The 22846-nt window shown below is 47.2% G+C and overlaps 2 protein-coding genes across 15 annotated transcripts; both read left to right on the top strand.

The window, feature by feature from the left end:
* The first annotated feature begins 8411 nt into the window (after nt 1-8411).
* Nucleotides 8412-18066, top strand: LOC123044068 (pentatricopeptide repeat-containing protein At4g33990). 14 transcript variants are annotated; one of them, XM_044466703.1, is made up of 11 exons: nt 8412-11085; nt 11653-12744; nt 13064-13251; nt 13580-13680; nt 13810-13934; nt 14008-14051; nt 14128-14215; nt 14409-14490; nt 14822-14952; nt 15172-15251; nt 15341-18066. In XM_044466703.1, the coding sequence occupies exon 1, from the start codon at nt 8663-8665 to the stop codon at nt 10742-10744; it is 2082 nt and encodes a 693-aa protein (XP_044322638.1). In that variant the 5' UTR covers nt 8412-8662; the 3' UTR covers nt 10745-11085; nt 11653-12744; nt 13064-13251; nt 13580-13680; nt 13810-13934; nt 14008-14051; nt 14128-14215; nt 14409-14490; nt 14822-14952; nt 15172-15251; nt 15341-18066. The 14 variants fall into 14 exon arrangements, with proteins under 14 accessions (XP_044322638.1, XP_044322640.1, XP_044322632.1 ...); XM_044466705.1 differs by having other exon boundaries at nt 8412-10990; nt 11653-11778; nt 11915-12744; nt 14008-14215; nt 14409-14952; XM_044466697.1 differs by having other exon boundaries at nt 11653-11778; nt 11915-12744; nt 14008-14215; nt 14409-14952.
* LOC123044070 (hydrophobic protein LTI6A) lies at nt 17906-18945 on the top strand. Its single transcript, XM_044466708.1, has 3 exons — nt 17906-18132; nt 18238-18360; nt 18661-18945. The coding sequence occupies exons 1-2, from the start codon at nt 18043-18045 to the stop codon at nt 18319-18321; spliced, it is 174 nt and encodes a 57-aa protein (XP_044322643.1). The 5' UTR covers nt 17906-18042; the 3' UTR covers nt 18322-18360; nt 18661-18945.
* Nucleotides 18946-22846: the final 3901 nt, after the last annotated feature.

Raw genomic sequence — 22846 nt, 5'->3', positions numbered from 1 at the left:
TCGCCGAGGAGGTCGAGATCGTGCGCACGTCCCTCACCGATGCCCAACTCTCCCTCCCCCAGTACGCCGCCGACAACCACGCGGCCTGGGCGGCGTATTTCGAGCGCCGCCAGCAGCGGCGATTGGCGTCCACCAACGGCGCGCCGGTGGTCGGCGGCCGGCAGAACAGCGAGGGGCGCCACCTCTGGTGGGGCGTCCCCGACCGCACACTCGAGGGCGTGCTCACGTACCTCGAGGGCGGCAACGACCCGCCGTTGGCGTACCCCCCGGCGCAGCACCGACGCGTCGGGCCATGGGCGCCAAGGAGGTTTGGCTCCTCCTCCTCCTCTTCTTCCTCCTGATCCTCCTCGCACTCCTCCGGCACTCCGGCCCTGCTCGGCGTCAAGGCCGAGCCCGCGGCGGAGTCGCCGCTCGGCCGGCGCACTCGCAGCGCCGGCATCGTCATCAACGAGGGCGGCCGGCGCGCCTCGTCCTCGTTGGCTCCTCCGCGCTTCATCAAGCCAAAGACGGAGCCGGGGCTGGCGCCAGTGAAGACGGAGCCGGGGCTTGCGCCGGTGAAGGCGGAGTTCGACGACGACGACGCGGCCCTAGAATGGGCGCGCCAGGACTCCATTGCGATGGAGAAGGCGCGCCGGGAGAAGGTGAAGGAGCGCCAGCGCGCCGCCCTGCGCCGCTTCGAAGAGCGCCGACGCGGCCGCGATGAAGACGGGGTCGTCGTCCTACGTCAAGGAGGAGAAGGCCGACGACGACGACGATGGCGGCGACGACTTCAACGCCTTTCTTTTTTAGATTAGGTTGATGTCATGAAAATGGCGAATTTTGCCATGTTTAGACGAAATTTGCCATGTTTGGCCGAAATTTAACTAGTTTTATCATAACTTCGCCGAACGTCCCATTTTTTTTTAATACGCGCCTAGGGACGGTCCTGAAGGCCGACTCGTCCCAGGGCCATTTTTTTGCGCCGGCTCACCCCCAGGCGGCGCTTTTTGACACCCCCTGAGGGGCCAACGGCTGGAGATGCCCTAACAACCTGGCTAACTAATCAGGGCATGCAGTAACAGAATCTTGCATGCACACGGTCACACACACGCGCACATACTCATGCGTGGCTTATTTCTAACAGTTTCAAAAAAAAACTTTCTCGCGTGGATTCCATCAGGAATTTTCTCCAAATAGAATCAGCCGCGGAAGTGAGGCACACCGAAGCACGCACTGCGACGCGTGTCAGTCGCTTGAGTTGGGGCCGACCGCTGGTCGCTGGCTTGCGTCTCCACCGTAGTCGGCCGCTCCACCGCGAGGACCCGGGCCAGGTGCGGACGCGGTCAAGGCCGTGCAGGAGGGAGCCGCGAGCAGCCTCCGTTGGTTGCCACGGTACCTTTAGCCGGCAAGCCGTCGCATCGCGAGGATGCGGTCCAGGAGTACGTCGCCCGCCGTCGCCTTGGGGGACGTGGTCCAAGGCCGCGTCGAGGGGCCAGAGGATGTTGCCGCTGGTGCTCCCGCTCCACGAGGAACCGTGCCGAGGGCTACGGGCACCGCCATGGCACGCTGAAGCAAGCCAAGGGCGTCGGCCCACTTCCCCTTCCAGACTCTTGGAGGCCGGATGCTTCTCTTACGGATTGGATGTGTGGCCTATCCGAAGTGGCGCGCTCCCAGGCCAAGGCTCGCTCTGCGGCTCTGGTTCTGATCTTGGAAATCTGGCGGGAGCGAAATGCCAGAATTTTCCGTGGCATTGAGCACACGCCGCAGGATGCTTTTCTGCTAGTCTTGGACGAATTGGCAGCTTGGGGGCTGGCGGGATGCCGGCATTTCATGCCGCGAGAGTAGGATTTTAGCCTGGGGTCTGCGCACCCCGTTTTTCTTTCGCTTTCGTTTTTGTTCTTCTCTGGTCGGCCTCCGGCCACCCTCTGTACAGTTGGCACTCTTCTGCTGCTCCTTCTATCAATCGAAAGCGCGGTTCTCCGCGTTCTTTCAAAAAAAACTTCCCCTTCCGGGAAGTCACGGGAGGACGCGGATGCATCTCGCTCCAGGCCGAGCGCCATAGCAGGTTGCTTCGCCCCCCCGCCGTGTGGGCCATCGTTGTTGGATGCGCTCCGGAGGGCGCTGCCTCGCTGCGGGGTGGGAAGCGTTGCGTCGTGGGCGTCTTCGCACGTCGGCTGCCATAGCGCCGCACCGCGGCAAACGCCGTTGCATGCTCTTCGGAGGGAGGCATCGCGCCAGATGGCGTTGCCTCATCGTGACCTCGGCTGTTCCATGGCCTTGTACTTACCGATTCTATTTGTTCTTCTTCTCTTCTTTGATTTTTTTCGCGTGCTCGCCCCACCCGCCGGAGGGAGTGGCCTGCTGCCTGTTTCAACAGTCTCACTGTGAAATTGCTCCGCCAGAGAGCGTGCTGATAACGTGTTGAATGAAAACGAGATGTAACTGAGTGAATGAATCAGGTGTCTTCTTTTCATTGATCAATTGGGTATATGTACAAGTTGAAGGGATGCCTCGAGAAGACACCGACGTGGGGAAGATGCGCCTGTACGGACACTGAAGTCTGTACGGGCGGACGTACGATGCTTGGGCACTAGCCTATTTCTACATGATCATTGAGTTTGTGACGATTTTCGCCAGTTTCTCGTTAATTAATCAGACAATTCATTTCTTAATTACTGTATGGTTACAAAAAAAACTATGAAGTGTCGAAATCTCCCATCAGAAGCAAGCATGGGAATAAAAAGTTAAAAGATCAAAAGGAATGACTTAATATCAGATGTACCGGATGGGTTCTCGGAAGAAAACAAAAAGGGAATTGCACCCAGGACTCATGAACACTTCTTGGATTAACAAAACTATAGTTTACATTGGACCAAACCGTATGCGTGTCCATCCAGCTTCTAGTATCACCCGAAAATTAATTTGCATCTTTTGGAGTACAACAAACTATGCCAATTATCAGGAAGATCGAAGGCAGGGCCACCAAAGCGTAGCTAATAAGATACTCCCTTCCCGGCCCCCGGCCCCCAAGATACTCCCTACTCCCTACTGTCAGTCCCCGGACACTGGCCACCCGTCCCGGCCCCCCGGCCGCTCGTCCTAACCGTCGCCCGCCTGCCCGGACGGAGGAGCTAGCTAGCTAGCTCTTCGTGCGCTCGAATTGCTAGCTAGCTAGCTCTAGCTTGAGTAAATTACATCTACGGTTCTCATACTAGTTGGCGTCTAACAAGATGGTCCTGAAACTTGTGGAATGATCCAATACAGTCCTTGAAGACGAGAATTCGTCACATGTACAGTCCTGGCTACGCTTTCTATAGGCGCGGTTATCAGACCAATGCCACATCAGCATACACCACATGTTAGCATGGAAGGTCTGGCTCTGGTTTTTTCAAGGGAAAATCACTTGCCACTATAGAGGAAACACGTACACGTTAAGCATTTTAAATACATTTCTAGAACTTATTATTATTACACAATAATTTTCAAAACACGTTGACTATTGCTCAACATGTTGTCAATTTTTTAAATAATTTTGCATTTTTAAAAAAATACATTGAAAACACAACAATTGTTCGTGCGTATCCACCTAATTTAAGATACAAAAATAAACGTAAACTTGGACGAAACAAAAAACGGTTCTTGGGCAAATAATAGGGCAAAAGATAACCATTTTCTAAAATCATGCTGAACATTATTCAAAATACGTGTTGTATTTTTCAAATAATTATGTAATTTAAAAATACAGTGAGGATACATAATAGTTGTGCACGCATGTGGTCCTGAATGAAGATAAATATATTTTTCTTTCATTTTTCTTTTTTATATTCGTACAAATTTTAGAAAAAGTTAATGAAACACAATATTTAAGATATAATAAAGATTTAAATATGCAGCTTATTGTATATTAATAATTGTTTTATTTTTTATATGGGAAAATGGACACAAACCTAGGAGAATATAAAAAAGAAATCGTAAGAAAATGCATCAGCATAATAGTAGCGTTCTAGCTATTCCTATGCTTGTCTAGAAAAAAGAGCTATTTTCGTTACGTGGCTAGCTCTGCGTGGCATTTGGCTAGCTTGTGTTGTCAATTTGGCAGGAGGTGTCGGGTTCTAATCCCAGCGTGCAATTTATTTTTCCATTTTATTCCTCTTTCGCATGCTGACATGTGGGTTCTGTAGCTGTACTGTACACTCATGTGATACTGTGCATATCAGGAGACGTAGGCAGGACCATACGTGTGACGTATTTCCATCTTCAAGGACTGTATTGGAGCATTTTACAAGTGGCAGGACCGTTCTGTTACATGCCAACTAGTACAAGGACTATAGGTGCAATTTACTCCTCTAGCTTCATGCGAGTCGGCCGCGAACGCCTCGGCGGCGGCTGCTGGCCCCGGCCCGGTCGTGCTCGGTGGCGAGCACAAGGACGCGGTCGCGGAGGCAGGACGCGCACACGCCAAGGGGGCGGAGGTCGAGATGGGAAGGGCGTGAGGAAGAAGATGATATATTTAGAGAATATCTTTTTTGCGGGTTAATTATACGGCCTCTGTTCGGCCACAGCTAAAATCGGCTCTTATAATGCGTTTTTCTCGGTCCTTATAAAGCACTTATACGGGTCACAGTTTTAAGGGGTCTGTTAGAGATCAGTAATGCTAGACCCACGAAGGGTTACGTAATTGTTTTACGTACAGGCTGACTTGTAAGATCAGGATTGGAAGTGGGGGGTGAAGGGCCCCACCCCACTGAAAATCAGAAGGGCGATTAGGATTAGGATTTGGCAAGTTACGTAGCCCTTCGTAGGAGTTTACGTAGGTTTAGCATTTTCGGTTAGAGATGCTCTAAAAAAATTTGAACCTTCCATCCGTGTGTGTGGTCCTTATTTCCTAAACAAATCCGAGCCTTCCCCAGTGAACAGAATTCAATGATTTTCACACACTAGTAAGCATGCACGTGCAACGCACGTCCCAAACGTAAACCAGATGAGATTCACATAATATAAAAAAATAAATGTTTTTAGAAATATAAATCAAATGGATACACAATGTTTGATGTCGCTCAAATTGTATTTTCAAAAGTGAGACACAATAGTGGTTATGTTGCTTCATAGAGTAATCGCACGAAAATATTCTCACTTAAATAAAATAAGCAATTATTTATTAATGCAGTAATATAGCCTTGTAGTGTAGTGTTCTCTTCGAGTGTAGCCAGAAAAAAAAATATAAACTGCCTTACGGTGCAATTATATTGTTCAAGATGCTTAATTCTCTAATCTTATTTTATTCTACTAATCTGCGTAGCAAAATATATACTTGTACTAATTTGGATCAAATTATATATATATTATGGTTGTGTGCATTGCCAAAATAATATAGCTACTTACTATGGATAATAGGAAATAGAAGATGATATGTGACTACAACGACTTCTATATAAAATAAAGATTATTTACAAGAACTAATTGAAATGTAAAAGGCTAAAAGAAATCCAATAATTATCATGATAGAAAGCATTTATCCGGTTTTGTATGTGTTTACGCGTTGGCAACCATCAGTGGTGTAGCTAGGGGGTGGCCAGGGTGGTCCATGGACCACCCTGGAATTTCTCCATAGCTTATGTACAGTGCAGTAAAAAAGTATTTCTTTAAAAAATAAATAATCTTATGTAAATGTTTCTATCAATGGACCACCCTGGCGTATTGGATTGGCTACGCCACTGCCAACCATACTAACTTACAATGCTGTAAGACGCTCTGTGCATACAGAAACTGAAATGAGTTAGGAAGAAAAATAAAGATGAAAGGAACAGTATTTCAGAGTATTTGTCAAGTTTAACCTTATCAAGCTTTCAAGTCGGCTTCTAAATTACAAAAAACATGATGAATCCTCAAATAAGAAAGAGCCAATAATTTGGAACATGCTACAAAACTGGTGAAGATAGAAAACATTCATCCTCGTTTTTCTTGTCGTAAGGAGTAGCTTCAGCATACATTTGTAACAGTGTAACACCTGATCCGGAAAAAGTTATTCATTATTATTACTGGAGGAAAGAGGCGTGCAGACAAAGAAAGAGAGGCGGTGCAAATAAGGCCTTAAAAAGTATGTCTTCAAGTTTGATGACTGCGGATATGTTGAATTATTTGAAACTGCACAAGTATATAAGAATAAATATATGTAGCAAAATAGCGAAAGGTATATGGTTTCTCTGTCATGAAACAAAATAAATCCGACTGATGTGGATGATGGCGGTAGGCGGCTCGCGATTAGCTTCCTAATATGATGGACGCGTCCGAGATAAGTTTTTAATATGATAGATTTGTCTGAGATTAGTTTCCTAATAGGATGGATGCACTCTGATTTACTTTCCTGGAATATGATGCACCCGTGATTATTAGTTTCCTAATTTCCCAGGCGTGGAGTTTCATATTTTCCTTCACGGTGGAGTACGGTCAGTCAATGTAAATTGCTAAGTGCACACAAAAAATGGTTTAGATTAAGTCTAACCGTTAGATTGATTTTAGTGGGCCTAATCGTACGGTGGTATTGGATCTGTGTACACTTTATGGGGTGTGCTTAAAGAAGTTCTTGTTTGATTGTTTAATAGTAGTATAGATATGTTGAATTATTTGAAACTGCACAAGTATATAAGAATAAATATATGTAGCAAAATAGCGAAAGGTATATGGTTTCTCTGTCATGAAACAAAATAAATCCGACTGATGTGGATGATGGCGGTAGGCGGCTCGCGATTAGCTTCCTAATAGGATGGACGCGTCCGAGATAAGTTTTTTAATATGATGGATTTGTCTGAGATTAGTTTCCTAATAGGATGGATGCACTCTGATTTACTTTCCTGGAATATGATGCACCCGTGATTATTAGTTTCCTAATTTCCCAGGCGTGGAGTTTCATATTTTCCTCCACGGTGGAGTACGGTCAGTCAATGTAAATTGCTAAGTGCACACAGAAAATGGTTTAGATTAAGTCTAACCGTTAGATTGATTTTAGTGGGCCTAATCGTACGGTGGTATTGGATCTGTGTACACTTTATGGGGTGTGCTTAAAGAAGTTCTTGTTTGATTGTTTAATAGTAGTATAGATTTCCTGGAATATGATGCACCCGTGATTATTAGTTTCCTAATTTCCCAGGCGTGGAGTTTCATATTTTCCTCCACGGTGGAGTACGGTCAGTCAATGTAAATTGCTAAGTGCACATAGAAAATGGTTTAGATTAAGTCTAACCGTTAGATTGATTTTAGTGGGCCTAATCGTACGGTGGTATTGGATCTGTGTACACTTTATGGGGTGTGCTTAAAGAAGTTCTTGTTTGATTGTTTAATAGTAGTATAGATTAATAGTAGTATAGAATCCGGGCGTGGTGTGTATGGAAGTGGGAGTGTATTCCATAAGGAAAGAAACCGTTGAATCATTTCTTTCTTTTTCAGATAACCGCATTTCAACTAGCTTAAAGAACGTTGGTGTATCGGTGAAAAAGAATGATAAGGAAAATAATCTGTTGGTAGGGGTTCTTAAATATATAGAGACCAACTGTTTAAAGGTTGGGAAACGTTTGTGTCGGGCAGGCCGGACAACTGTTTAAAGGTTCTTAAATATATAGATGAAAATTGCACCCAGGACTCGTGTCGTGAACACTTCTTGGATTGCCAAAACTAGTTTACATTGGAGCAAAAAACAGTATGCGTGTCCATCCAGATTCTAGTATCGTCCGAAATTTAATTTGCATCTTTTGGATTACAACAAGCTATGCCAATTATGAGGAAGATCGAAGGCAGGGTCACCAAAGCGTAGCTGATAAGATAGGTGCTAATTTCATCCGGGGTGCCCTTGAGGTTCCGTATAATGTGAAAGACGGCGCCAGCCTCCAGAAAGAGGTAGGCAAAGAAGGATATCGCCTGCCATAAACGAGAAGAAGATGGGCATGAATTAGAGACAGGCTATTTGCATAAGTTACTATATACAGTATAATAGCATACGCTGCAGGTGAATTTGCACGCACCCTGTTGAAGCCCTTCATGGAAGCCGCTTCCTCCTCCTCCTCGGCCGTTCTAGCGCGGCGCTCTCCTCGCCGCCGCCGCCGGCGGTCTTCGTCCTCGGCGATGTCGATGGCGGAGTGCTGGCTTGCCATGTCGCCGGCCGGAGAAGATCTGACCGAGGCGAGTATTAGTGGGAAGTCGGAACGAGTGCCGTGCTTGCTCTAAACCTGCCTCCTACTGCGTGTTTATATACGGCTGAATCCTTGTCAAATTATTGGACCTTCCATAGATTGGTCCTAACAAAATTTGAACCTTACATACCGTACGCATGTAGTAGTCCGCATTTCTGAACACAAATCAACGAACACCACGGCTTCAGCTTCAGGATCTCTGCCAAATGCTTCACCAGCTGGTTCCTCATATCCAAATCCAATTGCCGGTCCTCGGTGGTTACAGCGGCAATGGTGGCACCGGCTACAGAGACCGTGACGATGGAGGCGGCCGCAATGGTGGCGGTGGGTGCCAGGACCGCGGCGTTGGCTTCAATGGTTTCGGCGGACATGAAAATGAAATGAAAACTGACGTGGCAGCCCGTCAGGTAATCAGGTTCCGCGCTTGACTGAAACTTTTGAAGCGACTTGCTTCTGGGCTGAGACCACGCGCGGTGCCGCCGTGCCGGAGGCTCCCCTCGATGCTCTCCTCCGCCGTCAGGCACGGGCTCAAACGGCGATTCCGTCCTCTTGCCTCGCCAGCAAAGGCTCCCGCTTCCCCTTCCGCGGCGCATCGCCGAAGCTCTCATGCGGACGCCTCGCCCGCCTCGCACGCGTCGCTGCTCCTCCGGCTGCGGTCGGGCCCCGCCCTCGCCGAGACCCGGCGGCTGCACGCCGCGGTGCTCGTCGGCGGCCATCACCACGGCGCGGTCCTCTCCGCTCAGCTGGTGCACGTGTACTCTAAGCTCGGGCAGATCGAGCACGCGCTTCGCCTGCTCGACGGAATGCCCAGGAGGAACTCCTTCGCGTGGAACGCCGCGATCAAGGGCCTCGTCGACGCGGAACGGTTCTCCGAGGCGCTGGAGACGTACCGGGCGATGGTCGACGATGGCTCGGTTGCGGCGGATGGTTTCACGTGCCCGCCCGTCATCAAGGCGTGCGCCGCGCTCGGAGCGGTTGATCAGGGCCGGATGATCAGAGAGCATGTGGAGGCATCCGTTGCCTGTGGCGACACTATGCCCAACGTGTTTGTGCAGTGCGCGCTCGTGGACATGTTTGCCAAGTGTGGGTGCTTGGGCGAGGCGAGGAGTGTTTTCGAGAGCATGCAGCAAAGGGATGTGGCCGCGTGGACTGCGATGATCGGAGGAGCCGTGCATGCAGGAGATTGGCTCGATGCGATGTGTTTGTTTAATAGGATGAGATCAGAAGGGTTCCGGGCTGATTCGGTGATCGTTGCCACTGTCATCCCAGCATGTGGCAGGATGAAAGAGTTGCGAGCTGGAACGGCGTTGCATGGATGCGCGGTAAGATGTGGAGTTGCTGATGATAACTGTGTTTCTAATGCTCTGGTTGATATGTACTGCAAGTGTGGCTGTCTGGAGATGGCTGATTACTTGTTCCGTTCTATCGATTTCAAGGATGTCGTCTCTTGGAGTACATTGATTGCGGGGTATTCGCAGAATGGAATGTATCATGCGAGTGTCAGTTTGTTTACTGAAATGGTTGCTTCAAGGTTAAAACCAAATTCCAATACCATGGCAGGTATACTTCCGAGTCTTTCCGGCCTTAAGTTATTCAGGCATGGAAAAGAGGTCCATGGCTTCTCCTTAAGACATGGACTTGACCAGAGCAAGTTTCTAGGGAGTGCATTTATTGACTTCTACAGTAGACAAGGATTCATAAGGGAGGCAGGAACTGTATTTGAACTCATTCCAAAGAAAGATTTGGTTATATGGAATTCAGTGGTTGCAGCTTATTGCGTGAATGGGGATACAGATTCTGCACTGTGTGCATTTAGGGCGCTGCAGAAAGCAGGATTTAAACCTGATCATGTGACTGTTATTTCACTTCTTCCAGTATGCAATCACCATTCCAGCTTCATCCAGGGTAAGGCACTACATGCTTACGTAATTAGGCATGATATGAGTTCTATCTGCTCAGTCAGTAACGCACTTATAGATATGTACTGCAAATGTTGTTGCCTAGAAAAGGGCAAAGAGATTTTCCAGCTGATGACAGAGCGAGATACTGCCACATATAATACATTGATTTCTTCTTTGGGAAAGCATGGCCATGAAGATCAAGCCATAATGTTATTTGATCAAATGAAGAGAGATGGAATTGCTCCTGACAAAGTCACTTTTGTGGCTCTATTATCTTGTTGCAGTCATGCAGGCCTTACTGAGCAGGGCTTGCACTTTTACGATTCCATGTTACAAGACTACAACATTTCCCCAGATAAGGAGCATTACTCATGTGTTGTTGATCTTTACAGCAGATCTGGGAAACTTGACGATGCTTGGAAGTTCATTTCAAGTTTGAGGGAAGGGACAGAAATAGATATTCTTGGATGCCTCTTGGCGGCTTGCAGAGTGCATAACAGAATGGATATTGCTGAGCTAGTTGCAAAAAGAATATTTGAAAAGAACCCCGGTGATCCTGGCTATCATATTTTGCTGTCCAATATATATGCTGATGCTGGAATGTGGTCTGATGTGACGAAGATCAGAACCATAATAGAAGAGAGGAGTTTGAAGAATAAAATAGGAAACAGTTTGATTTAAGTTGCTCAGACCCTAAGTTATGGATCACATATATTAATCAGTGTTTTACTAAACCAAGAGAACCACTAATGGTTTGGTTAGGAAAATACACCTGAATAGGCGTTCCAAAAATGTCAGGCTGTCATCTATACTGCCAATATTCAGAACTTGAGGAAAAACCTTATGGTTAATTTGTTCCATATGATGGATATAGAATACAAGTTTATAACTGCTGATGTGCACAGATAATGTCGAGCCTGTGGGAAGGTATGTCAGAGAAACAGCTACTGTCTTCAGCAAGCTCTTAGAAGATTTTCTTCATAGGAAACAATTCCATATCTGTGGATACAGGCGAATAAAAGGTGAACTGGAGAATATTTAGTGCATTGTACTTCTTTGGACTTATTAGTGCATTGCTGCATTGTACCTGCAGTTTTATGCACCTTAGGCTAGTTATTATGTAGTTATAACTGAATAGAGAGAGGCTGTGCTAATTTGTTTAAGGTTAGAAGTTCACATTTCATTCTCTTTGACTACAATCAGGATTCATATAACATGCTGAATGTCCTCATTTCACAGCCCTGTTTGGTATGCAAACTATTTTTTCTGGATTGCTTAGTACCCTGAATCCTTATTGTTCTGTTGGCAACCTAATCTGTTCTAATGCACATTTTCTTTGGTAATTAGCAGGATTGTTTTCAATTTTTCATGACTTCACCAAGTACTCTGTTACTATAATGTACAGCTAATGGCATGATAAATCATTATAAGGGAACAAAACAAATGATACTTCTGAGCTATGTGATTTCCAGAATTGCAGCACAGCCAGACTTCTTACTTTTGTACTCGTGTCGCAGGCAATCGCAGTTCCCAATCTACTAGTCTGAAGTTCTTGTATGTGACACCCAATGTTTACTTTTTTCTTGTAGTGTTCGGAAGAAACAGCAACAACCCAGTCCAAGTTTGACGTTCAGAACTCCAGATATTGATGTTTGATAAGAAAATGTGGGGGCTATGCATATTGGATTTTGAGGGCAAAATCAGAAGCCCTTCTGGTAACTATCTGAATTAACAAATGATCCTTTAAAATATCAGTTTTACCATGATTCCGAAGCTTGTTCACCAGAGACGCGGCAACTAGATCAGACGACACATAGGCCAGGCATCTAAATGTAGTCTCTCTCGTCACAGGGTTCAGCGTACTGCAAAGCATGCTCGTGCTTAAATCTCTTCATCTGTTGCTATCATACAGCAGCGACAATGTTTCCATCAAATAGCGCCAAAAGCAGAAAGAATAAAGGGGATTACATAAAGCATTCAGATTTCTTTTCTGATTCAAGGTACGAGTACATGCACAAGGATAATCAATCAGTGGAATTGTTGAGCCTAGGCAAAAGAGTGGGCTCACTGCATGTCTACATCAGATAGTGGATGGCCTGCCTATCTGATTGTTGCTGCCGTCTGAAGTATGTGCAGAGGACAACAAGTCGGTCTATCATTACAGCTTTTGTTATATCCATTCTGTTTCCTGGAATTGGTGGGACAAGAGGCTGCTAACTCACTGACTTTATGTGCGAGGCGGCGATGCACGCGGATGCTCCGACTACGCCCGGTTTGACATACTTCCTATCGTTACATTCTTTTTGAAGCAGAAACGCCGCGTTTGATCATATTACTTGTTTCTGGAGAGCTGTATCTTGTATGGCACCACTGTTTAAGAAGAGCTTCTGTGACTTTTCATCTCTTGAAATGCTTTCATGGCTCAACTAGTGATCTCTCCCAGGACTAAAGCACTGTGTTTTTCCATCTGTTATTGTTCGACGCCCTTTGCAACTTGGTTCCTTATATGGTGTAAGGTTTGACAGGTTGACTTGCAAGATCCAAGAAAGTAATGAAAGCAAGTGGGCATCGTTATCCTATCCAGGTCACATCTGCACACCAACTCTGAACATTCCAATGGCCGGTATGATTTGGGCCACCTGCCTTCCTGCAACGATAACTATCTCCCGCCACAGAATCTGGTATTCTCAGTTTCTATATACATAAGCGAAATTAATTATGATCAACCCTAGACTAGAGGGCTAGAACTACAATTTTTATCCTCTGAGGTCAATCATATGTTGCTCTTAGCAGCTAACCGCCAGCTGCAGATATACCGGAGGAAGCAATGAAAGCTAGCCAACACATGTTCTGGAGTCTTGCTCTGCACATTTTCACAAAAAAAAAAACTACAGCTAGTTACTAGACTAGTTAGCATTTGTTTATGCCTAAGCTCTTATGATCATTGGCTCCCTGTCCCTGAAACATAAACAATTGGCAATGTCCTGCTGTATTGTGCAGGGCTTCGAGGATGGAGCTTGAATTGAATGAGTGGATATAGAAGGCAAGTTTGTAACTGCTGATGTGCACAGATAATGTTGAGCTTGGGGGAGATTATGTCAGAGAAATATCTACTGTCTTCAGCAAGCTCTTAGAAGATTTTCTTCAAAGGAAACAACTCCATATCTGTGGATACAGGCGAGTAAAAGGTGAACTGGATAATAGTTAATGCATCGTACTTCTTTTGTAGTCATTAGTGCATTACTGCATTTTGCCTACAGTTATGCACCTTTTTGCTAGTTATTATGTAGTTATAACTGAATAAACAGTGACTGCTAATTTGTTTAAGGTTAGAACTTCACATTTCATTCTCCTTGACTGCAATCAGGCTTTATATAACATGCTGAATGTTTTCGTTTTGCAGTCCTGTTTTGGTATGGGACCTATTTTTTCTGGATTGCTTAGTACCCCTGAATCCTTATTGCTCCATTAGCAACCTAATCTGTTCTAATGCTGATTTTCTTTGGTAATTATCAGGATTGTTTTCATGACTTCACCAAGTACTCTATTACTGTAATGCACAGCTGTTGGCATCATAAATCGTTTATCAAGAAACAAAATGATACTTTTGAACTCAGGTGATTTCCAGAATTCCAGCACAGTCAGACTTCTTACTTTTGTACTTGTGCCGCAGGCAATTGCAATTCCTGATCTACTAGTCTGAAGTTCTTTTATGTGACACCCAAAGTGTTTGTTTTTTCTTATAGTATTCGGAAGAAACAGCAACAATGCAGTCCTAGTTTGACGTCCAGAACTCCAGATGTTGATGTTTGCGAAGAAAATATGGAGCTATGCATATTGTATTTTGAGGGTAAAATCAGAAGCCCTTCTGGTAACTATCTGAATTAACAAATTATCCTTTAACATATCAGATTTACCATGATTCTGAAGCTTGTTCACCACAGACGCGGCAACTAGATCAGGCGACACATAGGCCAGGCATCTAAATGTAGTCTCTCTCGTCACAGGGTTCATCATACTACAAAGTATGTTCATGCCTAAATCTCTTCATTGCTATCATACAGCAGCTACAATGTTTCCATCAAATAGTGCCAAAAGCAGAAAGAATAAAGTGGATTACGTCAAGCATTCAGATTTCTCTTCTTATTCAAGGTATGAATACATATACACAAGGATAATCAATTAGTGGAATTGTTGAGCCTAGACAAAAGAGTGGGCTCACCGCATGTCTACATCAGATAGTGGATTCCCTGCCTATCTGATTGTTGCTGCTGTCTGAAGTATATGCAGAGGACAGCAAGTTGGCCTATTATTACAGCTTTTGTTAAATCCATTCTGTTTCCAGGAATCGGTGGGACAAGAGGCTGCTAACTTACTGACTTTTATGTCCATGGCGGCGATGCATGCCGATGCTTCTGGAGAGCTGGGTACACCCGTTTGACATACTTCCTATCGTTTCTTACTTTTGAACTCAGAAACGTCGCTGTTTGATCTTATTACTTGTTTCTGGAGAGTTGTACTCCCTCTGTAAAGAAATATAAGAGTGTTTAAATCACTACTTTAGTTTCTTACGGAGGGAGTATCTTGTACGACCCACTGTTCAAGTAGAGCTTCTGTGACTCATCTCTTGAAGTGATTTCGTGGATCAACTAGTGATGTCTTCAAGGACTAAGCAGACTAAATCACTGTGTTTTCCACTGCTGTTGTTTTATCGCCATTTGTTAATTTATTTTGTTCCTTATGGTGTAAGGTTGACAGGTTGACTTGCAAGATCCAAGAGAGAAGTGAAAGCAAATTGGGCATCATTATCCAATCCAGGTCACATCTGCACACCAACTCCGAAAGTTCCAATGGCCGGTATGATTTGGGCCACCTACCTTCCTGCAATGGTAACCATCTCCCGCCACAGAATCTGGTGTTCTCGGTTTCTATATACATAACCCGAATTAATTGTGATCAACACATGTTCTGGAGTCTTGCTCTGCACATTTTTTCACAAAAAAGGACAGCTGGTTACTAGACTGGTTAGCATTTGTTTAAGCCTAAGCTCGTATGATCAGTGGCTCCTTGAAACATAAACAACTGCCACGTCCTACTGTATTGTGCAGGGCTTCGGGAATGTAGCTTGAATGAGTGGCACGCCCATCCATGTGGGCAGGGCAGATGAGGACGATCTCCTGATTATGAGGTACCGACCCACGCCCTCCCTTGACGCTGCGGCCACCGACGCTGCTTGAATTCATGTTCATGAACTGCTTGACGGTCCTATTTCACCAGCGAGAGGAGGGGGGAGGGGTGCTGCTGCAAGAGACACACAGGCTTGGACGTTTGCTTGATCTGATGATTCATTGGCTCATGACTTGTGCAGTAGCCAATAGGGGTCTGTCCTGGCCCCATTCATGGGCAATGGCTTGGCGTGCAGCAGCTGCTGCAGCAGGGTATCCACATGCTCCGATACCACCACTTCGGCGTTTGAAATTGTGCTACTAGGTCCATTCCACATTGTGTTGATTTGATCCTACTCTGTGAAGACGGGTCAGGGCTAGTTTAGTACTGCATATGGCCTGGCCTGAATGCCATTATGTAGTTTATTATGTTCTGTTTTCTAGTTGTATGTTCTGGTCTGGGTGAACTGGGGGTGCTGGGTTGATGGTGGTTTTAGCTAATGCCCTACACAAACTGAACGTGTCAACAAAAAATTGAACTAGCCCAGACCTACCAGTAAACATCATATATGAATGTCAACTGATACTACTGCTAAAAGCAACACCATTTCATTCTTTCAGCCCTGCAGGCAAGGCATCTAAGACTTTTGAGTTAGAGAACATGTCAAGGCATCAAAAAATCGATCCTCCAGGTATGCGTTTTACTTTAGTCCCCATTCCAGGTCAGCCGTTCAACCGTCCTCTAGATCTACGAGAACATGCTGTGGGATAAACAGCCCTCGCTGTTCCGATCCCTCGGAGTATTTAACAAAAAACTACCACAATTCGTGGAATCGTGCCTACAAACTACCACTTTACAAATTTGTACAGAAAACTACCACTTTTGTTTTAATCTTTGTCTAAAAACTACCAAGTCAGAAAAGTGGCTGATTCAGATTGTTTAAGCGTGATTATAACATGTTGGGCCCACCTGTCGGGGCTGAAAAAGTCAACCCCGTTACTTTGACCGTTAACATGTGGGGCCCACACATCAGTTCTTTCTTCTTCCTCTAAAATTCCCTATCTTCCTCTAAAATTCCCCACGGAGATCTCGGGTGGCTTTCAATGGCAGGCAAATTGATCTAGCTAGCTCTAATAGCCAGGCTCCAATCGACTTTTACTTAGGACGAATCGAGCTAGCAAGCTCCAATTTCCTCGATGTAAAATCGCGGCCGAACATGCAGCCGGGCGTGAAGGGCGGAAGGACCAGCCGCAGAACTCCCGGCCTTGGCCATGGCGCGCGCGGTCGTCGCAGATGACCACGGATCCGTCCGCCGCCACGACCCAGGACAGCTCGGCCGGAGGCGCAAATGCCAGCTTCAAGCGCGGCGGCAGCCATGGCCAGGTCGCGGAGGCCAGCGCGCAGCCATGGCCAGCCCGCCCGGAATGGAAGCTCGCGCGGAGGCCAGCTTCGAGCGCGGCGGTCGCCGTCGAGCTCGCCCGGCGACGCGGAGTCTAGCCAGCGCGACGGCTAGCTTGCTCGGCGGTGCGGCGGCAGCTCGCCCACCGCCGGCCAGGCGACACTACGCATACAAGGTGTTTGTAGAAATGTCCCAGTGAACACATGGGTCCCATCTGTCATAACGGTCACATAATGGTCAATCTAGCGGGGTTGACTATTATTATCATGTCAACGCTTACATGTGGGCCAGCCCTGTCATAATCACGCTTAAACGAGTCGAACCGGCCACTTTTCTGGCTTGGTAGTTTTTAGGCAAAGATTAGAACAGAAATGGTAGGTTTCCGCATAAATTTGTATAGTGGTAGTTTATCGGCACGGTTCCACGAATTGTGGTAGTTTTTTGTTAAATACTCGATCCCTCGCAATAACGCGGAGCTTAGCTCATCTCAGTTGTCACGAACTCACGATTCGCTACAAGAAAGAATAGCGTCTAACAAGTGGTCTCCAGTTTTAGCAGCCCGGCCTCGGCCTCTTGCATGATTGACGGAGCTTCGGACCATTCCGGAGGAAACAGGCCATGGACCCCTTGTACAGCTACTGCACTACGTAATGACATGATCGCACTAAGCACTAAGAACTAATAATGTCCCGTCAGTCCAAAAGAGATCTTGCCGGTGCACCCACCCCGGATGCCTGCTCTGCTCTCGCTCTGTGGCATGATGAGGGCTTTTCGTGCGTGTGTCCGGTAGACGTTGCTGTCATGCCAACTCGTTCCGTTTCAAAGGCGAACAAGGTGGTGGGTTGTTTACCATTGTTGCCCTTGTTTCCCGCTTCGGTTTTCTTGGAAGTGCATGGCGACGTTGCTTCTTGAGCAGTCAAATTTGGCTGAGATAGAGTACTACAAGGAGTGACCGAGTGAGTCCAGATAACCTTCAACGTTAAGTTGGAAGGCGCGTCCATGCAGAGAAAGCGGGCACGGAGCCACGCGGGTCGGCGCCGGCCGTTGGAGCCGAACCAACAGCGAAGCGGGCGCGCGACCGCACGAGGGCACCGCCGTAGCATCCGATTCTTCCCACATGATCCAACCCCCCTGGCTGGCGCTCGGCTCGTGGGAGCATCATCCCGCGCCCGCACCGCCGCACGAGCCGGGCACGTAACGTAACCTCGCCAACCGTCGCCCTCTCCCCGTTGCCTCGCCGTCTTTATAATCTCGGGCTCGTCTGCGCATCACACACCACCGCCACATCACTCTACTCCACCTACCTTTCTCGCGCTCCTTGTTCACATCATCTCCCTTGCCTTGGCTTTCCCTTCGACGCTTCGAGAGAGAGAGAGAGAGAGAGAGAGAGAGAGAGAGAGAAGGAAGGAAGAAGATGGCGGACGAGGGGACCGCCAACTGCATCGACATCATCCTCGCCATCATCCTGCCGCCGCTCGGCGTCTTCTTCAAGTTCGCCTGCGGGGTGAGTGTCCCGTGCTAGCAGTAGGCTCTCATCTGAGGACGGACTATGCACTGGGCTTGTGCCTAATTGACTGCTCGTGCTGCGGTGCTGAACGTGCTTTTGCAGATCGAGTTCTGGATCTGCTTGCTGCTCACCTTCTTCGGCTACCTCCCCGGCATCATCTACGCCGTCTGGGTCATCACCAAGTAGGACTGCATGCAGGAGGGGCTCCTCTGCCTCTGCCGCTAGGTATGCATGCACCTCTGTCATGTTTCCCGGGTTTTTTTCTCTTCAGCAGAGTCCTCCGTAGAATTTACAAAGGCAATTTTTGCTGTAAACAAATACAGTCCGCCGTAGTAACAGCACAAAATGATGCATCCTCCGAGCAAACGAATTTCACAAACCGAAAAAGAGAGGCGCCCTGCAGCCCCCCCTCTTGTTACTTCCATCTCTGTTCCAAAAACAGAGGAACCATCTTTTTTTGGTTCAGAGAACTGCGAGGAAAATCCTGAATTTACCTCTGCTTGCTCTGCTTCTTCTTTGTGGCAGGTGATCCATGGCGAACTTGTTCTGTGTCTGGTACAAGCCGTTTGTCTGAGATGCGAGTCGCGGTTCATGGTGCTGCGGTGCTGCCTACGTGTGTGTTGATGCTGTTGTACATCTGTTTCTTGTTCGTGCTTGATGATTAGCCTCCTCTCTCGTCAGTTGTCACCTTCCCTTCTCCAGTGTATCCATCCAGTTGTGTTGTTCGTCCGGGCATTTTCGTCGTCCATGTACTTTGAACTTTGATTAATTAATTAATCAATCAATTGATTGGTGGAGAAATTTCCCGTTGTTCTCGAGCGTTCCTTGCGCAAACCCCTTTATGTTTCCATCCGACTGGTTTGGTCTGTTGGCGAGTTCCCCGTGCTAGCTGCAGCGGTGGATAAATTTCAAGTTCAAACGGATGTGACGGATCGGAGGAAAACACGGACGGGGAACCAGTGATGACAGTGGGCGTCCGTCACGTTTCGCAGTGGGAGTGGCTGCAGCGCGGCCGTCTCTCTCATCTCTCTACTTTATTTTTCTTTTCTTTTTTTTGAGGAAAGCATGAGCTTTATAACTTAACCGTGCTGGCTTATATCAGCCAAAGCACAAACAGCCACAGTGGCTGGGACATCAGACTCCCACTGCATACAGTGGTGTGGGTTGCACATGCGACCCAAACTAGCGAGTTCATGGGCTACCGAGTTAGCCGAACGGCGACAGACAAGAATTACATGAGACGAAAACCACAATTTGAGCTGATACTTAGTATCCTCAATAATAGCTGCATATGCCGAGGAGTCAGCCTTGCGCAGGTCCATGGCCTCCATGAGAAGTTGAGAATCAGTCTCCAGGACCATTCTGACGATGCCCAATTCAGCGGCAAAGGAAACTGCATGTGATAGAGCATAAGCTTCCGCAGCAAATGCGTCGCGAACATGCTCCTGCCGCCCTCCAAAGGCTGTTCTCGCAACGACCCCCCAGCCTGCGAAATCTTCTCCAGGCACAAAAGACCCATCCGCGTTGATCTTGATCATATCCCCCTTTGGTGGCCTCCATTTTTCCGGCGACAACTTCTTGGGCGGGTTCAGGAATATCTCTAGATATTCAAACACAGAGCATCTAGAGGTAGTTCTCCCTCCCTTAGCTTGTTTCTGTTTGACCACCAAAGCCACCAATACGTGAAAATAAGGAGCCTCTTCTTCTCATCCAGCCTCCATAGATAGTCAAACATTGCATGTACTGGTGTAATATCTTCCAGGTCCATTCTCTCCTTCTCCATCGCCATGTCCCTCCATCCTGGCTTTACCTGCTTGCACTTGATGAACAGGTGTGCTCCATCTTCATCCACCCGCCCACAAAATAAGCACTTAGTGTCAGCTATAGGAATTCCTCTGTGCTCAATATTGGTCCGGAGAGCAAGAGACTCGTGTTTCATTCGGCAGGCGAACATCTGAATATTCTTCGGGCATGGCATTTTCCAAATCCTTTTCCATTCATCGTCACTGGTGCTGTCCATGTTCCCGGCCTGCTCTGCACTCTGGCCCGTACCTCCACCTTGTCGGTTTCTAGTGATCTGTGCATGTAGCTTATATGCACTTTTAACCGAGTGTAGACCCTTCTTATCATATTGCCATGCTATGAAGTCTTGGACTCCTTCCCTCAGCGGAATCCAGAGGATATATTGTGCGTCATCAGCCCAAAAAGTCTCTCGAACCAGATGTTCATCCCACGATCCTGTTGTTGGATCAATCAAGTCCTGAACTCGGTCCAGGAGATGTGCTCCTTTTGGCGTGATTACGCGGCGAGACCACGGGCGCGGGATCCATGGGTCGGACCAGATGTTAACATCTGCCCTGTCACCAATACGCCAGATGCATCCCTCCTTGAACAGCTCGAGCCCATGCAAAAGACTGCGCCGGGCATAAGATATACCATCTTTTGGTACTGCTTCAAGCACATGTGTGTCGGGGAAGTATTTTGCTTTCAGCAGCTTGGCACACAACGTGTCTGGGTTTTGGATAATCCTCCATATTTGGCGCGAGAGCATTGCAACATTGAAGCCATACATATCACGAAATCCGAGTCCACCCCTTGCTTTTGATTCCGTCAGCTTCTGCCAGCTAATCCAGTGCATTGTGTGCTCTTTCTCCTGCTGACTCCACCAGTAATTACCGATGAGAAAGCTTAGTTCCTTGCAGAACGATTTTGTCAGATAGAAGCACGACATGGCGAAGGTTGGGATTGCTTGGGCCACGGTTGTGACGAGCGTTTCCTTGCCTGACTTCGCGATGAGTTTCTCCTTCCATCCATAGATCCGCCCAGCCATCCCATTCTTCACAAATGAGAAAGCCTTCTTTCTGGATCGGCCGACATGCATGGGTAAGCCCAGGTATTTCTCATTCCAAGTTTCGCTCCTGATCTGTAAAGCTTCTTTAACATCCTCTTTCACTTCTGCTGGCGTGTTTGGGCTAAACATGATGGCTGATTTTTCAGTATTAATAAATTGGCCAGAGCAATCCTCATATAGGTCTAGAATTTCCTTAAGAGCTGCCCCCTGCTCCTGGTTGGCTTTCAGAAGCAACACAGAATCGTCGGCGAAGAGAAGATGGGAAACCATCGGTGCTGCGGCACAAATTTTGACTCCGCTGATTCTGCCCGTTCGCTCCGCATCATGGAGTAGAGCAGATAGCCCCTCCGCACAAATGACGAACAAGTAAGGGGACGCCGGGTCTCCTTGCCAGAGACCTCGAGAAGGGCAGAACTGATGTGTCAACTCCCCATTTACCTTAATCTGATAGCGAACTGAGGTGATGCATTTCATGATCAACTGGACCCAGGCACTACTGAAACCCAGTTTTGTAAGCATGGCCTGTACAAAGCTCCATTCGACATGGTCATAGGCTTTGCTCATGTCCGCTTTAACTGCTACCACCCCCTGCTTTCCCTTCTTGTTCAGAAGATAATGTGATAGCTTGTATGCCACAAGCACATTGTCCGTGATTAATCTCCCAGGAACAAAGGCACTCTGGTTCTCCGAAATGATGCCTGGCAGGATCATCTTGAGCCGGTTTGCAATGACCTTTGACACTAGTTTATAAATAACGTTGCACAAGCTTATAGGCCGGAGATCTTTTATTCGATGTGGGTTCTTGACTTTTGGAATAAGCACAACCACCGTATCGTTCCACCCCTCGGGCATATCACCCCCATTCAACACAGACAGCACCTCTTCGATCACCTTGTCACCCATAAAATGCCAATGACGCTTGTACACAATCGATGGCATACCATCCGGTCCCGGCGCTTTAAGATCTCCAATCTTATCCAACGCAGCTTTGACCTCCTCTCTTGGAATTCAGCATCAAGTATACTCCTCATGTGCTATGTGACCCGAGGTTCAACCTTCTCAATAAGTTCATTTATCCTGGAACCAGCCGAAGTAGTAAAAAGATCCTGAAAAAACGAACAAACATAGTCAGAAAGCCCTTCCCCCTCCTTCACCACCGAGCCATCATCCCTCCTCAACTCCTTTATCTTGGTGGTTTTCCTTCTCGCATTCGCCACGGCCATGAAATATTGAGTGCTTCTATTCCCATCCCGCAGCCAGGACGCATGTGATCTCTGCCGCGCCTTAATATTCTTCTTCTCTTCGAGTTGCTCGACCACACACCTCAATATTGCCTCCTCCCGTATCTTGTTCTCCGACACCGGGGCACACATACACTTCTCTAGATCACTCTTGGCTCTCCTTAGGCGCCCCTCAAGCTCCCCCACTACTTCTTTGTGTCACTTCTTCATTCTCCCAGCCACACACCGCAAAGATTGGGCAACATTAGCACCCTCATTCCTCATACCTTCCTCCCATGCTCCTTGAACTTCAGCGGCACGGCCCTCCTCCTTTAGCCACCAAGCTTCAAACCTAAAACCCCTCACACCCCGACCACTCGATCTCCCTTCACCATGAGTACATACAATCACCGGCCGGTGGTCCGAATGTCGTGGTGAACCATTAAGCACATTGTAATCTGGGAACATTTGACACCAAGCTGCATTTGTAGTTGCTCGATCCAACCTTTCACATATGTAGTTGTTAATGTCCCTACAGTGATTCCTCCACGTATACTTGTCACCACTGTAGCCAATATTTGTGAGATCACAAGCTTCCAGTGCTTCCTGAAAGTTGTCCATCATGGTCTGTGGCCTCAAC

This window comes from Triticum aestivum, chromosome 2B (assembly GCF_018294505.1).
Source record: "Triticum aestivum cultivar Chinese Spring chromosome 2B, IWGSC CS RefSeq v2.1, whole genome shotgun sequence".
NCBI classification, from domain to species: Eukaryota; Viridiplantae; Streptophyta; class Magnoliopsida; order Poales; family Poaceae; genus Triticum; species Triticum aestivum.
The sequence above is the reverse complement of the archived record's forward strand: the minus strand, read 5'-3'. Positions and strand labels throughout refer to the sequence as shown.